The sequence below is a fragment of the Poecilia latipinna genome, unplaced genomic scaffold (genome assembly GCF_001443285.1).
Source record: "Poecilia latipinna isolate Pla-1442-1.1 unplaced genomic scaffold, P_latipinna-1.0 Scaffold2032, whole genome shotgun sequence".
In the NCBI taxonomy this organism is placed as follows: domain Eukaryota; kingdom Metazoa; phylum Chordata; class Actinopteri; order Cyprinodontiformes; family Poeciliidae; genus Poecilia; species Poecilia latipinna.
The window spans coordinates 10345-30853 of NW_015114648.1; the positions used below are offsets into that span (position 1 = coordinate 10345).

The 20509-nt window shown below is 40.3% G+C and overlaps 2 protein-coding genes across 2 annotated transcripts in view; one reads left to right on the plus strand and one right to left on the minus strand.

The window, feature by feature from the left end:
- Nucleotides 1–16915, plus strand: part of sestd1 (SEC14 and spectrin domains 1) — a 22386-nt gene extending 5471 nt beyond the window's left edge. Inside the window, exons 2-19 of the mRNA XM_015016545.1 lie at nucleotides 1262–1331; nucleotides 1410–1518; nucleotides 1599–1689; nucleotides 1781–1894; nucleotides 5588–5701; nucleotides 5786–5880; nucleotides 5969–6024; nucleotides 7813–7884; nucleotides 8510–8667; nucleotides 10612–10734; nucleotides 11399–11593; nucleotides 11672–11786; nucleotides 11869–12034; nucleotides 12987–13068; nucleotides 13184–13306; nucleotides 13546–13737; nucleotides 14671–14774; nucleotides 15074–16915. Coding sequence (XP_014872031.1) covers nucleotides 1262–1331; nucleotides 1410–1518; nucleotides 1599–1689; nucleotides 1781–1894; nucleotides 5588–5701; nucleotides 5786–5880; nucleotides 5969–6024; nucleotides 7813–7884; nucleotides 8510–8667; nucleotides 10612–10734; nucleotides 11399–11593; nucleotides 11672–11786; nucleotides 11869–12034; nucleotides 12987–13068; nucleotides 13184–13306; nucleotides 13546–13737; nucleotides 14671–14774; nucleotides 15074–15350 — 2256 coding nt within the window. The 3' untranslated portion in view covers nucleotides 15351–16915. The remainder of the gene's footprint in view (nucleotides 1–1261; nucleotides 1332–1409; nucleotides 1519–1598; nucleotides 1690–1780; nucleotides 1895–5587; nucleotides 5702–5785; nucleotides 5881–5968; nucleotides 6025–7812; nucleotides 7885–8509; nucleotides 8668–10611; nucleotides 10735–11398; nucleotides 11594–11671; nucleotides 11787–11868; nucleotides 12035–12986; nucleotides 13069–13183; nucleotides 13307–13545; nucleotides 13738–14670; nucleotides 14775–15073) is intronic.
- A 365-nt stretch (nucleotides 16916–17280) lies between these two features.
- Nucleotides 17281–20509, minus strand: dnajc15 (DnaJ (Hsp40) homolog, subfamily C, member 15). Its single transcript, XM_015016546.1, has 6 exons — nucleotides 20364–20509; nucleotides 19146–19197; nucleotides 18880–18953; nucleotides 18118–18194; nucleotides 17970–18040; nucleotides 17281–17669 (listed from the first exon to the last, which is right to left on the minus strand). The coding sequence occupies exons 1-6, from the start codon at nucleotides 20463–20465 to the stop codon at nucleotides 17599–17601; spliced, it is 447 nt and encodes a 148-aa protein (XP_014872032.1). The 5' UTR covers nucleotides 20466–20509; the 3' UTR covers nucleotides 17281–17598.

A 20509-nucleotide genomic window follows, 5' to 3' on the forward strand; every position in this document is an offset into this window, starting at 1 on the left:
TTCACTTTTGGACTTGGTTTTTTTTTTCAAACCCCAACCCCCCAGGGGAAAAGGGGCCCCCCCCCCCCCCCCCCCCCACAGGTCTTTAAACATCTGTGACGTCTCTCTGTGTTTTGAGCGCTTTTCTTTGCAGGTGGTTTCAGGTGATGAGCTGAGACGCACTCATCCCCCGTCTTACTCAGGGTGTTTATCTTTTGAGGTCTTCACCACAGATATTACACTCAAAGCCCTTTGTACACATTTGACAGCTGACTCACTCAGTTTTGACAGACAACAAAAGCCCGCAGAGCATAAATATTTATAGAAAATTATGAGATTTTTCATCAAAATCATGGATGTTTTCTGCCTTCTGTAGTTTTATAAACTAAAATTTCATCACAAGTCAGTCTAGGATGCTGGATGTTTTGTTTTCCTTTAGTTATTTAGAGATTCAAAGTTTTAAAAGCTGATCCTTGAGCAGTTTGCTTTAAATGATGATCGCTGATTATTTTAGCTCATCACAGTGTTCATGATGTGTTCAATGACCAACCAAATCAATCTTAATTTCTCTTTGCTGTTAAAGACCCAAAGAGTTGTTCATTCCTTCCTGAAATAAAGTGTGTAACAGGAGGGCATCTGAAGATAAAATCAAAACAAGTAGTGAAATTAATAGTCATTTCCAATGAGCTGCTCGGGCATCAATTGAAGTTGAGGCTGGGAAGAAAAATAAGATGATGAGGCTGGTTTTGCTTTGAGATGATGACTTTTTCCAAACGCAGTAAGGAGGAAAATGTGCTGCAGCATCCTTGGTAGTGGTAGTATTCTGAATACAACAGAAAATTAAGAAATTACAAGATTATCTCTGTTTGTGCATCTGAAACTATGTGCCAAACCTTAATATCATTTTTATTTAAGTTGACTGTAAAAACATGGAAGCTGTTGATTGATGTGGTGGGAGTCCTTAGATTAAACTCAGGCACTGAACAGGAATTATAATCGCTGGCCGACTGATTTGTGTATGAAAGTTTAATTGTCTGAAGTGGAGGATTTATTTCTTTTTCCACCAAGGATATGAATAGAGTGAAGCATTTTCTATTTTTTAGCTTAATGTGACTTCAGCTACTCGAATGTCTCCTCAATCCCAGAAACATCGTCGTCGTTGTGCCCTGTTTATGTTGTCTTATTCCCTCTGAGCAATTCCTGCTGTACGTTAGTAATCTCAGCACCAAGAGTTTCGTCTTGTCAGTTGGCGTTTTGGTTGAAGTCTCTCATGTCTCTCCAGATGTCTGGCGTCACCATGGAAGCGAGCTCCATCCTCCCCATCCTAAAAAAGAAGCTGGCCTTCCTCTCAGGTAATAAACTTGTCGTCATGTTGCTTTAATCCCAAATCTTTCCTTCAGCGACCTAACCTGTCTGGGCGTCTGTGACAGGAGGCAAGGACCGGCGCAGTGGTCTGATCCTGACCATCCCCCTCAACTCGGACCAGACCAGCATGGAGGAACTTAGCGCCACTCTGGACTACTTGCTCAGCATCCCCAGGTACAGGCATGCTAGCCAAGCTAGCCTAAAGTGTTTCTGTGAGTCCTTGTTGAAGCTAAACTCCCGTTTCCCACTTCCAGTGACAAGTGCAAGGCTCGGGGTTTCACTGTGATCGTGGACGGCCGGCGGTCTCAGTGGAACATCGTGAAGACGGTGGTCCTCATGCTGCAGGTGGAAATACGTTAAACCTTCTTCCAGGGTCAGACGTCTGGTAGCTTTTTTGTGGGTTTTTAATGATGGTGGTGTGTGGGTGGGGTTTCAGAACGTCATCCCAGCCGAGGTGTCGCTGGTCTGTGTGGTGAAGCCTGATGAATTCTGGGATAAGAAGGTCACCCACTTCTGTTTCTGGAAGGAGAAAGATCGCCTGGGCTTTGAGGTAAGAGAGTCTCGCCTTCTAAAAGCAAAACCGCAATACCAGCTTTTAGTTCTTTTATGCTTGGATGGTATTTGGAAAGTAAACACCAGGCATGAAAAAAATACAAGCATAACACATTGTAATGAAATTGTAGTTCATCCCTGAGTGTTTCAAGATCTAGGTGTGCAATACTGAATTCAACTTGATAGGGGGCGATAATGTTCTGGTTTCTACGCAAATGAGAAGAAGAAGAATTAAACAGAAAATTTAAAAGAATAATATTTTTACAGGATATTGATGGGTTTTTTTTCTGCCATTGTGGTGCCTAAAATTAGAAAAGAACAAACTCCATATTTCTTTAGCTTCTGGGTGTTTTCTTTATTTAGATGATAACTGTTGGGTTTTGCCGAGACCATCATTTCCTGTGATTTCTGGTTCATCTTTTCCCTAATTTTGGGTTCTTGTTCTTGTTCCCTCAAAATAAAGTGTTTTTATTCTGTAAAATCTGAGGAATTTGTTTTCAAGCGTTGTTCTTTGGTGTTAGATATTTTTGGTGGGTGTTTCATTAAAACTGGTGAGATACATTGATCAGTAATTACATTATGACAGATGATGGGAATAACAACGATTATCTCTGCTTCGTCTAATCTGTTAGTTGAGCGGTTGCACTGGAGCACAGAGAGCATTTTGTGTTCGATGATGATGAGTTATTGGCAGGAAAAAGAGGCAAGAGAAAGGATTTAATTAAGTTTGACGAGAAGCAAATAACTGAGCTCCTCTAAAACTCCAGCTCTTGTGGGACGTTCCTGGATCCTGTTTAAAGCAAATGAAAACAGCTTTTCTGTTTTATTTTTATTAAAAATCCCCTTGTTCTCTCTGGAGTTCTCTCTTATCTAAGTTGTCTTGTTGAACAATATCGAACAATTTGACTCGTGTGTGTGCGTGTGTGCGTGCGTGCGCGCGTATGCGTGTGTGTTAGCCTTTAGTATCACTGCCGTACCCCTCAGATGACACTGCAGTGTGTGTTTGTGTGTGTTCCTGTGTGATTTTTTTCGTCACCACCTCGACCAAAAGACAGATGGTTTTGCTGATACAGATCTGTAGTCTTACTGACCCAAATTTCCGCAGCCGTGTTGGCTCGGCGATCGTCGCCACGGTAACCGGATCAAGTCGACTGGTGTTGTGTGGCGACTTGGAAGTAGTTACAGAAAGATAATCAGTCACGGTGGACGTGACGATAACCTTGTTTTTAAACCGAACCGGAGTTGTCCGTGAGCAGCAAAGGGTTAAATTCAAGCTCTAGAGCAACAGAAATGTATATCCCACTATTTGGGTCGATTCGATTTGCTGAAAACAAAAACATACGTTTTGAGAGTCGTAACAAACTGTTGGTGGAATCATTCTGCTGTGTCTCTGGGCGTCTTTGTCCTCTGTCCATTCCTGGGCAGAAGCAAACATGCACAGCTGCTAGATATGGAGACCCCAGTGACGCTGCTGAAATGTGACTCATCTCAGCTATGGAGAGCCGTCGTGGTTGACACAGCGGGTTGTACAGCTGCTGTAGCGTCTGACCCAGCACTTATATCAAAAACACTCTCACACTCTCTGGTTGGAGTCCAGGTTTACTGCTGGCATCTTCTGCCGTGACAACTGGAAGACAGACTCTCCACCAGCTGTCTCTTCCAGGTTTATTTCTGAGCCAGACTTACTGCAGATGCTATTCATGTGAAAATGAGGGGAAAAAAAACAAAAAAACAAGGTTACTGTCTAAAGTTGGCGTTAACTCAAAGGTGAGCTTGTTTTTCTCTTTTTTTCTTTCTGTTATAATTCTTAAAGCTTGCAGGCCGAGTTGAAACACAGTGTGCTCTGTTTTCAGATTAGGAAACCGTCAGAGACTCTGAGGCAAAAGTTCATCTTGTGATCCAAGAACTGTGGATCACAAAAATTGTATTTTGAGTCAAACAAACCAACATAATGTAGAGTTTGATCCAAGAAAAATATCTAAGTTTTTTTTGTAGAAAGAAAAAAAGTTGGTTTAAAGCATTTTGCAGTAACTGGGTCAATGATTAACGAAGTGGCTCTAATAAAGACCCAAACAACGAATAGGGCTGCTTGGCTTTATTAAGGTTTGGTTAAAGTGTCCCAAACTGTCATGTAAACAGTTTGATGAACTGTAATTATGTGAGGATTTCCTCTTTGTTACTGACTCCGACTATTATTGCAGAATAGCTCTTTTCACATCGGCAGAATGGGTTACGTTTGTTTTTCACAGGCTAAACTCTAACACTCACCTCTGCTGCTCAGCCTGCATCTTTCTTATAAATGTAGCGCAATTTAAAGGAAAATGTATTTTATTGTTGCTCTGAGTGTTGCGAGTTCAGGCAAGTAGCCGCTTCTTATTTCACACATATCTGCCTGACTTGACTGGAATGTTCTCAATGTTTCCATTGTGCAGTTATGCAGCTGCAATGATGGATTTTAAGTTTTTTTTTTTTTTTGTTGAGAGTTGTTTATGAATATGATGAAAACAAAGACGATCTATTTAGTCAGTAGTTGCTGTTGAAGGAATCAGAATAACGACTTGGAGAACCAAGGAGCAGAAGTCCAGAGTTATTACATACGATCAACATCACAACCGTGTCTTAAGTTATGATTCTGGAGAATTTAGTGGAGCGCCACAGGATCTCCTAAAGTTCCCCTATGATTTTGGGATATCCACACAGGCTCTTATTATCCCCAGCCTCTCGAATGTGTTTGCTAAACAGCCCAAAAGAGAACAATCTGCTGCTCCGCTGCAAAGCCGAGTCCCAGGGAATGTGATTCAGGCGTGAGCAGAAAATTAATAACAGTTATTAAGTAAAGGAAGAAAAACAGATGTGAGGGAGCAATAAATGCCTTCAAGTTGTTATAAAAGCTGTAATTAGGTTTGCTCTGTTCACAGCCTGCTGCTGTTATGGAATGTGTAATAGAGGCTTGTTTGGAAAAGTACATATTTAAACCTAGTTTTTCCATAAGTGAGCAAAGATGAAATGAAACGGAAGAGAGAATGTCTGGCCCTACCAATGATGGCTGTTTAAGAAGAGAAAAAATAAGAAATCTGAGCAGAATTTGCTGTCTGTCTTCTTATTATTGAACAATTATTTTGGTTTTGAATTGTTGTTTTTTTATGGTATTATATTTAAAGTAGCCCCTGTTGTTGTTGTAATAGTAAAGTTAGTGACCGTGCTGTAAACTTATGTACTGAACAAATGTGTTGTTTATGTGCACTCATTGAAAAAAAATCCAAGCAAATCCCAAGTAAATGCTACACTTTTCACTTTTTTTAAGTTTTAGAGCATAATAAAATCCACTTAATTTCAAGAAATTGAAAAAGATTTTTTTTAGTGCTTACAGAAGTAGAAAAGAAAAATCATATACTTTATTTTTTCTTGGAGACGTGTTCTTTGTGTAATGTTACCCTCTTGAATGAAATTAGAAAAATCATTAAACAGATGGAAATTGGGAAACGCGAAAAGATAAAAATATAAAACGTATCCAATAAAATAGTCTTAAACGCAGTTCAGATTTTCCTTCCCTTATTTCTCTGCGAAATTATGGTTGAATTTATGATTTGAGACTTTGAGAGCAAACTTTATACGTAAATGTACCGCATGGCGTTACTTTCATTCAACAAAAGTATCGCCAGCTGTTGTCAACCTTTATTCGTCGATTCAGGTGATCCTGGTTTCGGCCAATAAGCTCACTCGCTACATCGAACCGTGCCAGCTGACGGACGATTTCGGAGGAAGTCTGGACTACGACCACAGCGACTGGCTCAACAAGAGGCTGGTAAGTGAAATATATGTAAATGACCTCTACTTTTACAGCTTGCTGCATGTTGATAGCACCTCATTTATTTGTCTTTTATTTCAGGTTTTTGAGAAGTTCACAATGGAGTCGACGTCTCTTCTGGACGAGCTAACGATCATTAACGACAGTGAGAAGAGCGCCTCGGTGGACAAAGACAAGTAGGCAGTCTCCCCCAGGATCCTCGGACATGTATCCAGTCACACACAGCTACAGTTTTGAAGTAGACGCTCTGTTTTATCTTTGTAGATCTACTGATGGAGCTCTCTTGCCATCCTTTGATCCTGAAACTGTCCTCCAGACTGGTAAGTATTATTTTCTTTCTGAATGTAAACCAGTTTTACGTTGGGTCCAACAGATTTCCAGTGGTGTAAACATTTCAACTAATACAGAGTGTCTGCACATTTTATTCATGTATATAAAAGTAAGGCATTCAAATGTCTTAAATTTGAAGGGAAAAAGTAATGAGTTGACCTTTAATTCATTTATTGTTGTGATAGGACTATTTAATCTTATAAATCCCATGTAGTTTTCTTCGAAAGTTTGACTTGCATGCAGACGTCTCCACTGTAGCTACCGCTAACTTGCTGCTAACACACGTTTGCTAGCGAGCTAGCTGTCTTTTTTTTTTTACATCCATCACGTGTAAATGCAAATTTATCATTAGTTGACGGAACAATATTCGTCTTTGCTATTGGCTTACTCCTGTTGCCAACCCATACGATTTATTTATTTGCATTTTTTTGGTACATTTCCATTTGTAATGGTCTTTAAAACCTGCAGAAAGCATGTAATAACTGCAAGATTATGAATGGAATTAGAAAATAAAGAGTTGATATGTGTATGGCAAAGAATCCAGAACAAAAATTGATAGATTTCTTAAGGTCACAATCAAAAGTTGTTTAGGTATTTTATCATGGTTTTATGGGAGGTTTTAAGGTAACAATGACAGAGAACAGCTCTGTTCTTATTAATGACCCACTTTTCTACAGCAACACTCCTCAGTGATTCAAAGAGCCAAATGATCAACTGCATCAAGGTCGGGCGAGCAATGTGAGGATGAAATATCCCTCATAATGAAGCACAGACATGATGCTTCACTGAACAATCATTTCTTTGTCCTCAAGACAAAAACAAGCTTTATTCTCACAGAATCACAATAATTACTTTACAAAAGCATGGCAGATTGAATTATCAAAGAAACTATGAAAATCAGTAACACAGACACTTCCCATTGCCAAAAATGGACACATTCCTTAGAGATCTCTCCTGTTTTTGCTTTTCTTTTCATGACGTTTAAGTTTTTCAAAACATGAAACCAGTTTTATTATCAGTAAACTAAAGCTGCTGCTAAAGGATTATTTCATTCGTTAGGGGAACTGGCTGTGCCGTCCTTGGCAGGAGAGATTGGAATCAAGCATTTACTACCTTGGCCCTCTATTCTTTGCAGAATTATTTTAATTCAGCCATGCGAGAGGATTTTCTAGCACAAACAGCTTCTTTATGGTTATGTCAGAGCGTCGCAATCTCATTTAAGTGTGGGCTGCAGAACCTTGTCTTGTTTTTAAATCATTTTTAGCCATTCAAAGATGGATTTCCTGCTGTGCTTCAGATCATTGTCCTGCTGTAAAATCCAGTTGCGTCTTTATAAAACCTGGCAACCTGACATTCTTTGTTAGGGTGTTTTTTGGTAGCCTGCAGAATTAATGATGATGTGAGCTTTGCATAGCTTTGCATAGTGAAGCTAAAATGAGTCTGAACAGCCAGACAGCGTCTCCCTTCTCATGTTGCCAGTGCTGACTCTGAGGTGTTCGACACCAACAGACTAGTTTGACACCAACCCTGACGCCAAACAGCCACTAACATCATCTGCATATGCTGGGTGGATGTGCTCATTGAAAGGACTGGCTTGTGTGTGTTGGCCAGAGGTTAAAGGAGTCTTTGTTTGTGGTACCACCATCCTCCATTCACAAGCTTCTGTCATAATGTAACGGCATGTAAACAAACACTGACCCCTCATTGTTTCCCATATTTTTATTTATTTATCTTTTTGTAAAATCCTTTATTGTTTGAACTTCTGTGTGTGTGTGCAGGTCACGAGCTGCTGTCGGAGCTGCAGCAGCGCCGCTTCAACGGCTCAGAGGGAGGAGGAGGAGGGCAGGCAGGTGAGGAACCACAAAAAAAAAAATGGCTGCCTCGGACCTGAGAGAAATCAGGGTTTATTTTTACTTACTGTGTGACGCAAAATAAATTGGTGCTGTATAAATTTATTTTATTATTGCTTTAGGAAACATGAAAGTCATTTAACACCACCTACTGTTAAAGCTAGTTGCTAGCTTTAACAACTGTCTGCTAGCTTAATTGTGTAAGTCATCTGTAACTGCATTCTGCCAAGTTATTAATTATATTAAGTTAAAACAGTGTTTTAAATTAACTAACAAAGTTGAGTCAGAGATTTTTTTCCATTTCAACTTTTGAGGTAATAGTTCTTAAAATTAGAATGCTAACTTAAGCTAATTGTCATAGCTAGTCTGCTTATCCTTGTTTTTCTTACATTATGGGGCTTAAAGAAAAAAAATGGTCAGGATAAATGTTTAGTTGTTTCCCCAAAGTGCTTTATAGCTGTGCAACAGTGTGTCATTGAAAAATAGATTAATTAATAGTACTTAAGTGGTTCATTACACGCAGCGTTCAGTCTTTAATGAATTCCCGTCTCTCCATCTGACGATGTTGTCACTAAAACCTGTTTCAAACACGGGCGTGATCGATTCTGGTGTCTGTCTCTCCCAGCTCCAGCTTGGTGCCCCATGGAGGAGGAGCTGCTGGCTCAGCCTCAGGTGACGAAGCTGCTGGACTCGCTCAGGGAGCAGTACACCAAGTACCAGGAGCTGTGCAGGCAGCGGAACAAGAGAGCGCAGCTGGACGAGATCCACACCAAGGTCATGCAGGTAACGAACGCTGCCGTTTTACAGAGAGAACCAGGACAAATGAAACTGGTAGAAAATCACAGCAGGGGCCCAGCATATAAAATGATCTGGTTCAAGTGTTTTCTGGATCAGTTCAGAAAAGGAGCATATAAATATGGAAACATATTTGTATTTCTAGACTCTTCTCCTCGTTCGCTTGTTCTTCTATGTATCCATTTCATTTTCTTGAGTCCTTCCTTCGATGTAAACTTCATTCTCTCCATCCAGCCACATGGCCTCCTACTCTTTTATTTTCCCTTTTTTCATTCCTTGTGTCATCCCTTTCTTCTTTTTTGTCCTTTAAGTAAACAATGCTCAGCCAGGCACAAGTAAAGCCTGGTGGCCCGCCAGGCTTATAATACACTGGGGAAAACCCTGAATTCCTTCTTTCCTTGTCTGTCCTCCTTACTTTTTGTTTTCCTTTCTTTCTCTCTTTCTCTTTCTTTTCTTAGTTGAAAGGACTGAAAAATTAATGCTGGAAAGATGTGCAGAAATCATATAAAATGAAAATCCAACCTGCAATCACTTCACTATATTAATTTTTCTCATCCTCATATGCCTTTTAAAAGTCAGAGTTATGTTTTTGAACAGGTTATAAATGTGTAATCGTGTCAGGCGGATGCTGCAGCATTCATTCCTCTGTGTATTCATCAGTTTTAACCTTCAACTCTCAGAAACGGTGCAGCTTTTCAGCACAAGAACAGTATTCACTGCTGACTGAAGGTCTTACAGCCACAGGGGCTGATGGGTAACAACATCATCTTGGAAATGAGCCTGGGGTTGCTATAGTAACCACAATAAGTCGCCCAATAGCTCAAGAGGATTTGAGGCGGTGGGGGGGTGGAAGGGGGTTGGCCTAGTTCTGGATCGAACTGTGGTCGTGTTTGTGTGCTGCTTAAGGCGCCACTGACCTGATAAACACAATTAACTCAGGATTCTGACAGGAAAGCAACCAAACATCTGCAGATGTTGCCATTTAGTCTGATACCATGAGTATTTCACCTTAGTTAACACAGTTATGATGAATCTGTGTAGTTTTCTTCACGGAGAAACCTCATGAGTGAATCTAAAAGGGAACCAGAAATCCGCTTTTTCTAAACAAACATGAAAACGGCAGAAAAATTCATTTTGCTTTAATTTCAGCTCAAACCTTACAAACCTTATCCTCCTATTAGTTTAACTTGCCTTTTTAAAGTAAAATTGGCGTAAATGCATTACGCCAATTTGTGACGTTGACGGTGACGGTAACGGTGTCACTTTAGATTAAACTCTAAATTCAAACAGCCTGTAATCACAGTTTTAACTGGCTTTATCAAAAAGTAAAATAGATTGACTTTATTAAAACTTTTACCAGTGACTTTCAAGACCGATTGTGTTCAAACTGCTAAGCTAAGAAGGCAAAACGAGTCGAGCGGTCCCTCAAAACGCTTTGAGTTCATTCACTCGTCTGTGGTGGAGTGGATTACTCACAGAGCAGCAGGTAGAGCACCAGAGCCCCCTGCTGGTTGCTCATGTGAACTACTGCGCCTTTTTTTTAACTCCCTCTGGAGGAGGATGCTTGGCGTGTTTTAATGGACCTCCTGTTAGCCTGCCTACTGACTGAACCCCACAAATGCTACTAATGTGTCGGATGAATCTGCTGACAGACATAAAGCACTTTGAGTGGTTAAAAAAATATGGAGACCTCCACGTAAATCCAGTTCATTTAGTATGAAAGCTACGATGCGCCAGGCGTGTGATCGACATCGATGCTAACATTAACAATGTATGATGCTTTAATGGGAAGGCACCTGGTTTTGCTGCCTGTGTCTCACTCTGCTACGTTTTGACAGTTTTATTTGAAATGAAATAAATATTGAGTTAAATACCCACAGATAAGATCAGCATGTATGTTTTTCTTTTTTTTTCCCATCTGTTTTTCATCAGGTGGTGAACTGGCTGCAGGGTCCCGGTTCAGAGCTGCTGAAGACTCAACAAACGATCGGCGACTCGATGCGAGCGGCGCAGGCTCTGCAGCAGAAACACGAAGAGATCGAGAGTCAGCACAGTGTAGGAAAACACACGTCTCTCAAACTCAGTGTTTACCTCCAGTGACAGCAGGCCTGGCATGACGACTAATTTTGCTGGACGATAAATTGTCCCAGCAATTATTGCGATGAATAAAACTCTTGATTTGAGACCATTTTCAAGTAATATATTACTTTATTGGTCTCAAACACCAGTAAACTTTTATTTTGTAAAGAATACTTCGCTCTGGGACTGGAAGATATCTTAAATACTCAAAATAAAACAGAAATAAAAACCACTAATAGCTAAAGCCACAAATAAAATGGATTATAAAATTGCCCTTCAAAAAATGTGAATCACCAGAATGGAAATTAAGCAGCTCATTTTAATTTATTAGGCAATTAATTGATCGATTGCTTATTGCGACAAGCTTATTTGACAGCAAAATTCATGTTCATGAATTAAAACTGAAGTTAGTGTTTATGTTCAAATTAAAGAGATTTACCAAATGCTACAAATATTTAGGTAAGTTTTTTGGTAAACGTTCAGCAGCCTGAGGTGGATGTTTGCGTCGTTTCCGTGGTTTCATGCGAACCGCCTCTCTCTTTCTCTCTCTCTGTCTCTCTCTCTCTCTCTCTGTCTCTCTCTCTGTCTCTCTGTCTCTGTCTCTCTCTCTGTCTCTGTCTCTCTCTCTCTGCGTGTTCAGGAGTGGTTCGCGGTGTACGTGGAGCTGAACCAACAGATCGCTGCCCTGCTCAGCGCCGGTGAAGAGGAGGAGGTGGTGGAGCTGAAGGCGCTGCAGCAGCAGCTGAGCGACGTCTGCTACAGCCAGGCGTCCCAGCTGGAGACGCGCCAGAACGTCCTGCAGGCGGCGCACGCCTTCCACAGCACCACGCAGGAGGTAACGCCGACTGCGCCGCGTGCTTTCCAACTGTCCGAGGCCGACACGCCTGACCGACCCAGCACTCTGTGTCCGCAGTTGTCTCAGCAGCTGGACGGCCTCCTGGGCATGCTCTGTGCCGACGTGTCCCCCGCCGACGGGGCGTCCATTCAGCAAAACCTCAAACTGCTGGAGGAGAAACTGCAGACTGTTGGTTTGTTCTCCGAGCGAACGCATCTTCCCCTCGCCGTCCTCAGTGACGCTAACCCCCCTCCGCCTGTTCTCGCCCCGTGCAGAAGCAGGCCTGTCCTCGCTCCGTCAGAAGGGGACGCTGGTGCTGGAGCAGATGTGCGGCCAGGCATCGTGGGCTCTGGAGGAGGCGGAGAGCCCGCCCGGAGAGCAGCAGGACAACGTCCAGCACGTTCAGGCTGTGATGGAGGAGATGGAGCTCCGCAAGCAGAGGTAGCTCTGCACCCCTCCTCTTTATGGAAGAGTGCTGGAAATCCTTGAAAATGCTTGAGTTTCAATATTTAGAAAGTGCTTGAAAGTCTTCATATCTTAATGGAACGGTTTTGTAATAAAGTGTAGTGTAACGTTTGATTAAACGTGTTATTTACTGTTGAACTCAGACGGATGCACATTTTTTCCCAATGTTTTGAAGTTAAATCAGAATAAACTTTTCTTGTTTTGGGTCAGCTAGAATTACCAAAATTATTTATTTTTGCTAAATGACAGAAAATCTAGTAAGACTATATTTTAAAGATTTTTTTTGCAACTTTCTTTCTGTAATGTAAGCATTTAATTTAACACAATTTGTTTGAATCGTTTCAATGTAATGAATATTTATTATTCCTAATGTCTCAATGACTTGTTGATCTTTGCAATTGAAACAAAGGTTGGCTTATATTTTCATATGCTAAACTTTGTCACAGAAATTGGACAATTTTTATTTTTTGTATTTAAATCGGTGTTTTGAAATGTCTCACTCTCTCACACACCCTTATCCACCTGACTGGTCCGACAACAAAACATAAAATGTCATTTGAATTTATCTTGTTCCTGCAGTAGAATGTAGATCCTATCACAATACATTAATAACGGTAATAAATAATATCACAATCATGAATTATTTATCAGGTTTATTTGTAGGTCATTTGTCTTGATTTTATCTCCAAAGTGTGGTGCTGGAAAAGTTTGAAAACTTACCTTGAAAATACTTGAAAAGTGAATGTGGGAAAAATGTACGAACCGGGTTACAAAGTCACAGCAGAGTTTCATTTTCTGATCTGTACATGTTACTGTTCATAACTGAAGTTATTGAGTACAGCAGTGGTTTTACTCAGTAATCATTTAATGAACCTGTGTGTGTGTGTGTGTGTGTGTGTGTGTGTGTGTGTGTGTGTGTGTGTTTCAGGTGTGAGGACATGGTGGATGTGAGGAGGCTGAAGATGCTGCAGATGGTTCAGCTGTTTAAATGTGAAGAAGATGCTCTGCAGGTAAAAGGCGTATGGATTTAAAAGCGATTACTCAAACACTGACGTATATTTCCTGTATTGATCAGATGATTATCTTTCTGTATGTGTGTGTGTGTGTGTGTGTGTGTGTGTTCAGGCGGTCGAGTGGCTCGGTGAGCTGTTGGACGCCTTGTTGAAGACACATGTCAGGCTGGGAGACGACTCCCAGGAGACACGGACCATGTTGGACAAACACAAGAAGTTTGTGGATGTGGCTCAGGTGACAGAGTCCATAGAAAAAACTAAAAATATGTTTGTGGAAAATTTTAACTTTCCACAAACTGAGACTGGAAAGTTTTATTGCTGCTATATAGTAAAATCTGTCCCTAATGTTGGTACTAGATAGAGACATGTTGGTTGTCTGCGCCAAAATCATTTTTAGATCTTCTATTTATCACACATCAGTTTTTTAACTGGCTCTGCTTTTCAAACTTTATTTCTTTTTTTTTTTCTTCGCAGAGCACATACGATTACGGCCGCCAGCTTCTGCAGGCGACCGTGGTCCTCTGTCAGTCGCTGCGCTGCACGACGCGCTCGTCCGGCGACACTCTGCCACGACTCAACCGGGTGTGGAAGCAGTTCACCGTCAGTGCCGACGAGAGGCAGCAGCGGCTGGAGCTGGCCCTGAACTTCCACACCGCCGCGGAGAGGGTGAGTTTTACAACTAGAGGAGACGAACGCATTGGGATTTTATGATAATTGGGAAATAAAAACCTGTTTCAATGAATGAATTCATCTTCCTGTATGTTTGAGTCTCACTGACTAGTTGATTCTTTTTGCTTTGACCTCTCTGACATAAAGCTAAGCACTTCACTAGATAGTTAACTTATATTGTTTTTGTAAATATTTTCATTATTGCCCTAATTTTTAAAAGCTTTTACTGATTTTAGCTCATTTCCATACGGCTGAATAACAGTGTTTGCCATTATTATACTGTTTCAAAATAAAGAAACAAAAAGATTTGACTGGGTTCACATTTTAAGCTGAATGTTGCGTCTCATATTAGCATGATTTGCATGGAGCACTTTAGTAAAAGTGTGTATACCAAGACAACACAGAGCCTTATTATTATCACTCTTTCCAAATAGTGGCCAATATTTCTTAATTCCAGCATGCCCTCTTCTCATGCTGCATTCAGGTACAGCTGGGACACTAGATTAACAAAAAACCTAGTGTCTCAGTACTTTTTTATTCTCAATTCTTGGCACAATGTTTTTGAAAAATGTCTGACCTCTCACTCTGACCATTTTTAAGGGGTTACATTGTTATATATTCTTCCTATCCAGGCATTGGCAGTGCTTTCATCATTTTAATTAAAGAAAAATCCAAACCAAATCTTCAGTCACTTCTATACGTTCCCCTTTTTAACGTTTAAGACGGAATAAAATCAAAAACATTTTTCGAATTTGAAAAATATTCTTTGAGTACAGCCAGAATAAACAAAATATAAAGACGTCACTAAAATGTACTGAACTCTGACTTTAAAACTGAAAACATACCAACCTGTGATTGCACTATGCCGCTTCACCCCTATTTTAAAGTCTAAATTTGATTGTATGTTTATTTTTGTCCATTTTGCTTCAGGTGCTGCAGCAGGAGCGTGTGGAGGTGGAGTCTCTGGATGAAGTCGACTCTTCAGGGAGAACTCTGCTGGACAGACTCACTTTGCCCATCATCTTCCCTGACGGGTACAAACCCAAACCTTTACTAACCTTTCACTTATTTAACTATAGCTCTACTTTATGTTCCAAATGTGTGATCAGAGCATCAGGTTCCTCAGCTTTTTTTTTTCATTCATTCTTTTGAAAGCATTTCTTCTTGTTTTGTTTTATTTTTAACAATAAAATAAGTTGCATTAGATGGCTTTTCTTTAAGTGTATTTCCAACAGTTTAAATAACTTATGTATTCAATTCAGTTCAATGATTTGCTTCTTGGAAGAAGAGGGGGAAAAAAAAATGAAATGACTAAAACCTGTGGTCATTTCAGGAGCGAGCAGTTCTTTGGGAGTCCCAGCGACACGGCAGCCACGGCGGAGGGGGTTCGAGAGCGCCTCCTGCTGATCGAAGAGCGGCGGCTGCAGCTGCAGGAGGCCAGGCTTCTCAACAACGAGGACGAGGAGCAGGAGCAGGAAGCCGTCAACGGCCTGGAGGGGAGGCTGGATGTGATCGGGGAGGAACTGAGCGAGAAAGAGGAGCAGGACGAGGAGGAGAAGGAGGCGGAGCATCAGGACGAAGACTCGGAGCGAGCCACGCAGGACCGCTAGCGGACGCCCGACGTCAAACCGAGCAGCCTTAATGAAGCTTGTCGGTGAGGGGCTGCTGACGTCTGGAGCGCTTCTCTCCCGAGGCATGAAGCGTCTTCGTGTTCCCGCTGCAAAATAAAGTCTGCATTTTTCTGACCGTTTCTGTAAATTAAAACCTCTCCTCAGCATCACTGCATAACCTCTCGTGGAAGCGGAGAAACATGAAGGGCCGTTCTCCTCGGTCGCTCTTTCACTCTTTGCGACAGAAACTGAGGACTTGTGTCGTTTCTCTGATATCGGTGGTTGTAAACAGTAAAAAGAGTGAAAACTGGAATAATTGCAGCTCATCTTTCTGCTCTGTGGAGGAGAATCGTTGTTTAAGGTCCTCCTAACGCCACTGCTGCCTCCTCCTCATTTACAACTGGAGCAAATCTTCCATGGTGCTTAACCCGTCTTCTTGTTGCTCTCTGGGTCTTTCTAATGTCCTTTTTTTTTCTCCAGATTTCAGAAAAGAAGCCATCATGGTTGGAGTCCTTTAAGCTGAGCATCATTCTGCTTTTAGGACTCTTTTATAGCAGCTAGGTTACCTAATTTGATGGCAAGTCTCAGAGAATTTCAAGAGAAAAAAAAGAGCAATGTTCAGTCAGCTGAAGGGAAACATTTACACTTTTGACAATATCTGTAGTCTGTTTGCTTTTCAGCATCTAAGAAAGTACAGTGTCCAAATCAAGCATTCATTCAAAGAGAGCAGTTTGTGTGTAAACAAGTGATGTCAAGGCTTCACAGCAGCAGGCCAGAAACTGGCGATTTTCACTAAAACTCTATCATCACTTATTTACTCTTAAACTAAGCCAACAACGCTTAAATGAATTAAAACTACAAGTTTAAATCTGAAATATCAGCAGTAATTAAAACCATGTTCCATCCAGCTGTTCGTTTTCTGAATCTCTGTGGTTTTAAATATAAAGATTTTTCAGAAGAATTGGAGTCGTTCTCGTTGTTGGCCAAAACCTAAAATGTAAAGACATCTTATGTGGTAGAAATCTAAGCAGATGTATGCAGTGGATCCCGTTTTCTGCTCACATACTTTTACTTTAAGAACCAGCTTTAATGTGGTTGAGTCGGTGAGGTTTCTGTCACTCAGATCAATTCTTGAGTTGCAGTATAAAGTGCACAATATTTTTAAGTGGATTCTGCTCAGCATGTGTCTAACTTTCAGCTGGACTTGGAGAGGATGTTTCCTTCTGAAGGCTTCTGTGGGTTTTTACAGTTCTATAGCAGCAGACAGTCTCCACCTACGTTCCTGCTTCTGAAACAGTATCTACATATAAAGCAGTTCAAATGTTACTGCAGACTGCGTGGGGAAACTGATGCGTTTGTTCGTGATATCAGATGCAGACATGCAACCTCTGAAAAAGGTCAAATTCCTTCTATTTATTTGATATGTTTTAAGTTCAACATTTGTCGTTCCTGGTTAGTCTTTTCTTAGGAACTGCTGCTGTAAGTGTGTCTGCTAAACGCCGTCTTTACCGTCCAATGGCAAAAACCACAACATCCTCCTCTAAATAAAGTATATGAGAAACTTATTTGGCATTTTTTTTTGTCTTATTTTGGAGGAATGCTGAAAATGCACAAAGCAGTAAATCATTTATGAAAAGCCGTGTCATGGGCTCAACACACTGAGTTTGTTGAACAATAGAGCTTCCTTCAACAAACAGCTCACTTTAGTGACAGCTGGCTGAACTCTTGTGGTTGGCAGATATGAACTTAAATGGGCAAAAAAAAAAAGATTTTTGTTAGTTATTTAAAACCAACAAATCAACCCTTTAAATATGAGGTGTTTTTTAACAAACATTTTGTTAAAATCTGATCTCGCATGAAGCAAGTTGCTCATTTAAACACCCAGTAAGTTAAATAAACTTTGTTGTACAAACACACATTTCTCACTCCAATGTTTTTAAGTACATCTTTACTAAACACTTTACATGCCAATATATGTACATTCAAATTAAAATGCTATGAACAAAAAATATAAGCTAGCACGGCAACATTTTAGTCGGCAACCACTAGAAGGCAACATTACATCTTCTCCAACCCATTCATTTCCTTTCAACACTTCATTTCAATAAGTAAAAAAGCAGCGTCTTTTCTTCTGCTTTACTTATAGCCTCTGCTTTGTTTTCTATGAAACTCAGAGGAGGTCCTGCTGTGGTGCTGATGTGAATGTTGATGCAGCAGAAATAATGAGCTGACAGTCTGACCCAGAGCGTCATCGCCGAGTCTCCTTTTCCATCAGGTCTTTAGCCTCGTTGATCTTTGCAGCGAGATACGGAGAGCCGCCTACAAACAAACATGACTCAGTCTGAGCCTTTGACACTTGAAGACATTCGAACAAGCTCAAGAAAAATTATCAACGTAACATTTAAAATTCAGGATTTCCAAAGGTATGAGTGTAAATTTCATTCTGTTCAACTACAGGCAGCTGTCAGACAAACTTGTCAGACAGTAACAACGATGTTCAACCAACTCATAGGAGAAAAAGTTAAATTCGACAGTTTCATAGATTACTTTCCTTGTATTCCTATCTTGTGAAAATGCTCGTTTTAGGGAGCATCTATGGAGCAGATGGTGTAAAGTTACCTTTATCTGGGTGATTTAGGACCATGATCCTCCGATGTGCCTCACGTACTTTGGTCTTTGTGGCAGCTGGGCTGAATTCAACACATGAAGGTTATCGTTATTATCATTAGCCTCATGTGTTAGCACAAATGCTAACTCAAATGCTCACCTGACGCCCAGAATGAGGCCTGCCTCTCGCCTCGACATCTTCTGCTCAAAACCTCCTTTGTAATAAGACGAGAATCCCTGAGGGGACAGAAGATGGTTGGAGCTGGAGTCCTGACTCGTACCGGCAAACTGAAGTTTGCTTCTTAGACTTTTCAAGAATTTCTACGACTGCAACAATTTTCAAGAAAACTTCTAAAATGTTACTAAAAAAAAAAAAAACTAAATGAAAAATGCTTATTAGGTGTGTTTCCATCTATTGGTTTGGAGCGAATCAACCAGGCTACCCAAAGCGTAATTTCGTCAGATATTAGACACTTAAGTATGTAGTAGGTTGAAAACTAACAATTTAATACACATTTCTAAAAAATGTAGAGAGCTCTCCCCTCTGAACTGGAAGTTTGAAATAATTTTTTTCTGAGTTTCATGCCTCTGGTAAGGCAAAGATTCTCCAGTGGATGGGGAAATTTACTTCATTAGAGCTTGTTCAACAAATGTGTTTCCATTTTCACTTCAGCACATCAACCACAAACCACTTTAAGCGAGTGTAGAAACTTTTTTTGCAACATTAAGTTAGTTATTTTCAATTTTACCATTTCCATCAACCTTTTCTTATACAATAATTCAAAATGCGCATAATAAGCGTTAATGAAAACATCGTTTACGAGATGAACTACTGTTTTTTTTTTTATTCAGTGAGATTAACTCAACAAAATATTTAGCTCATCTGAACATCACAACTACGCTCAGGTGATATTTTACTTACTGCTGAGGGCATCTTCTTGACTGTTTCAGAGAAAGCCTGTCCCAGGGGCTTCCACAGCTGGAACGCATAACGACCTGGGGACAAAAAAAACAAACAAAAAAAAAAACAGGATAAACAAATATTTTAAAATACAAGGCAGAAAAAAATGATCTTGTACCTGTTTGTATTTAACCAATAAAGGTTTCAGCAGCACAGGCATTAGCAGTAAAGGAATAACTCTTAAAGCAGGCTACATTTATTTCAACCTGGCAATGAGTTATTTTTACCTGCAAAACCCGCTGCAGCAACACCAAGGCCAACTGCGATTAGAGTCCCTCCCTGTCAACAAGACAAGGTTAAACTGATAAGTAAGCACACCATATGAAGGCTCTGCCACAGTGTGATCCGCTTCACCCTGAAAAAACAACCAATCTTTATCACACTATTAAATTCCTAATGTTACCATCCAATAACGTTTTAGTGGCTAAAGAGGTAAATCAGACGTAGGATGTGTTTTCTTTATGCCTTCAACAAATATATTTACTCGTGTAATTACACATCCGCCATCAATTCCCCCCCCCCCCCAAAAAAAACAAAAACCCCAAATTAAATTCATAAAATGAACACAGGTTATTAAGTGGGTGAATGAAAGAGAAGAAATGTAATAATAGAAACTTATTAGGCAACAAAGAAACATTATGTAAAACTATTTGACGTTCCTACACATTTTCCCTGTCTAAATGTCAACCTGTTCCAGACTCAGATCTGCAGACCTCACATTCCGGTTTTAAAGTGGAAATAAAAGACAAACAGCAAAACTGAGTTTGAAACAAATATTTACAATTATACACATTTTGAGTGTCTGGCTCATTCCCCCAGCCACAGAAGATGGTTTCAATTGGCTTTCATTTCCATCCTTCTTGTTGACAGCAGTAACATTTTTCCAGACTTATCCAGATCTAAAAACACTTTCATAAAAACCTTAAAGACCGAAAAGTAACCCTGACTATTACTCTGAATACCCTCAAACACGTCCAGAGTGCTCTATAATGACATATAGTTTAATCATGGTCAAATTAGTATATTACAATTTAGTCTGGAAATAAATATTATATAATTTATATTTAAACTTTTTACAACAAGACTGATTACTGCATGTTATTTTTCATGAAATTCACTCAGTTTGAGTTCAGTATTTAGTATCTTATGTACAAAAAGGTCACGACACGAACATGCATTATTACCTTCAAAGAGTCGTTAACGTAAAATTAATAGGCAGATAAAAAATTACACGTTTTCTCATTAAGAACCTAGGTAGTAATTTTGCACCAAGAACTCTGACCGTTGAATTAAAGCTGCTTCACCTGAACACACGTTTCTGATGTAACCGAGCTTGACGCCGTTAGCGGTCACCGCGGCGGTTACCACAGACTTTGTCATTGAATCTCACTATATTCATTTGACAGACGCTAAAAAGACTCACCGACCACAACCCGGACACTTACCAACCGTCTGTCTATCTCTGCGTCACTCCTAATATTTGTTTTAGGGGAATATTCGGCATATCGCATTATTTCATCCACCGCTGCTGCGCCGGTCTTCGCCATGTTGCCTCCCTGACGTCACGTTTCGTATCACGTTTTGTATTGTG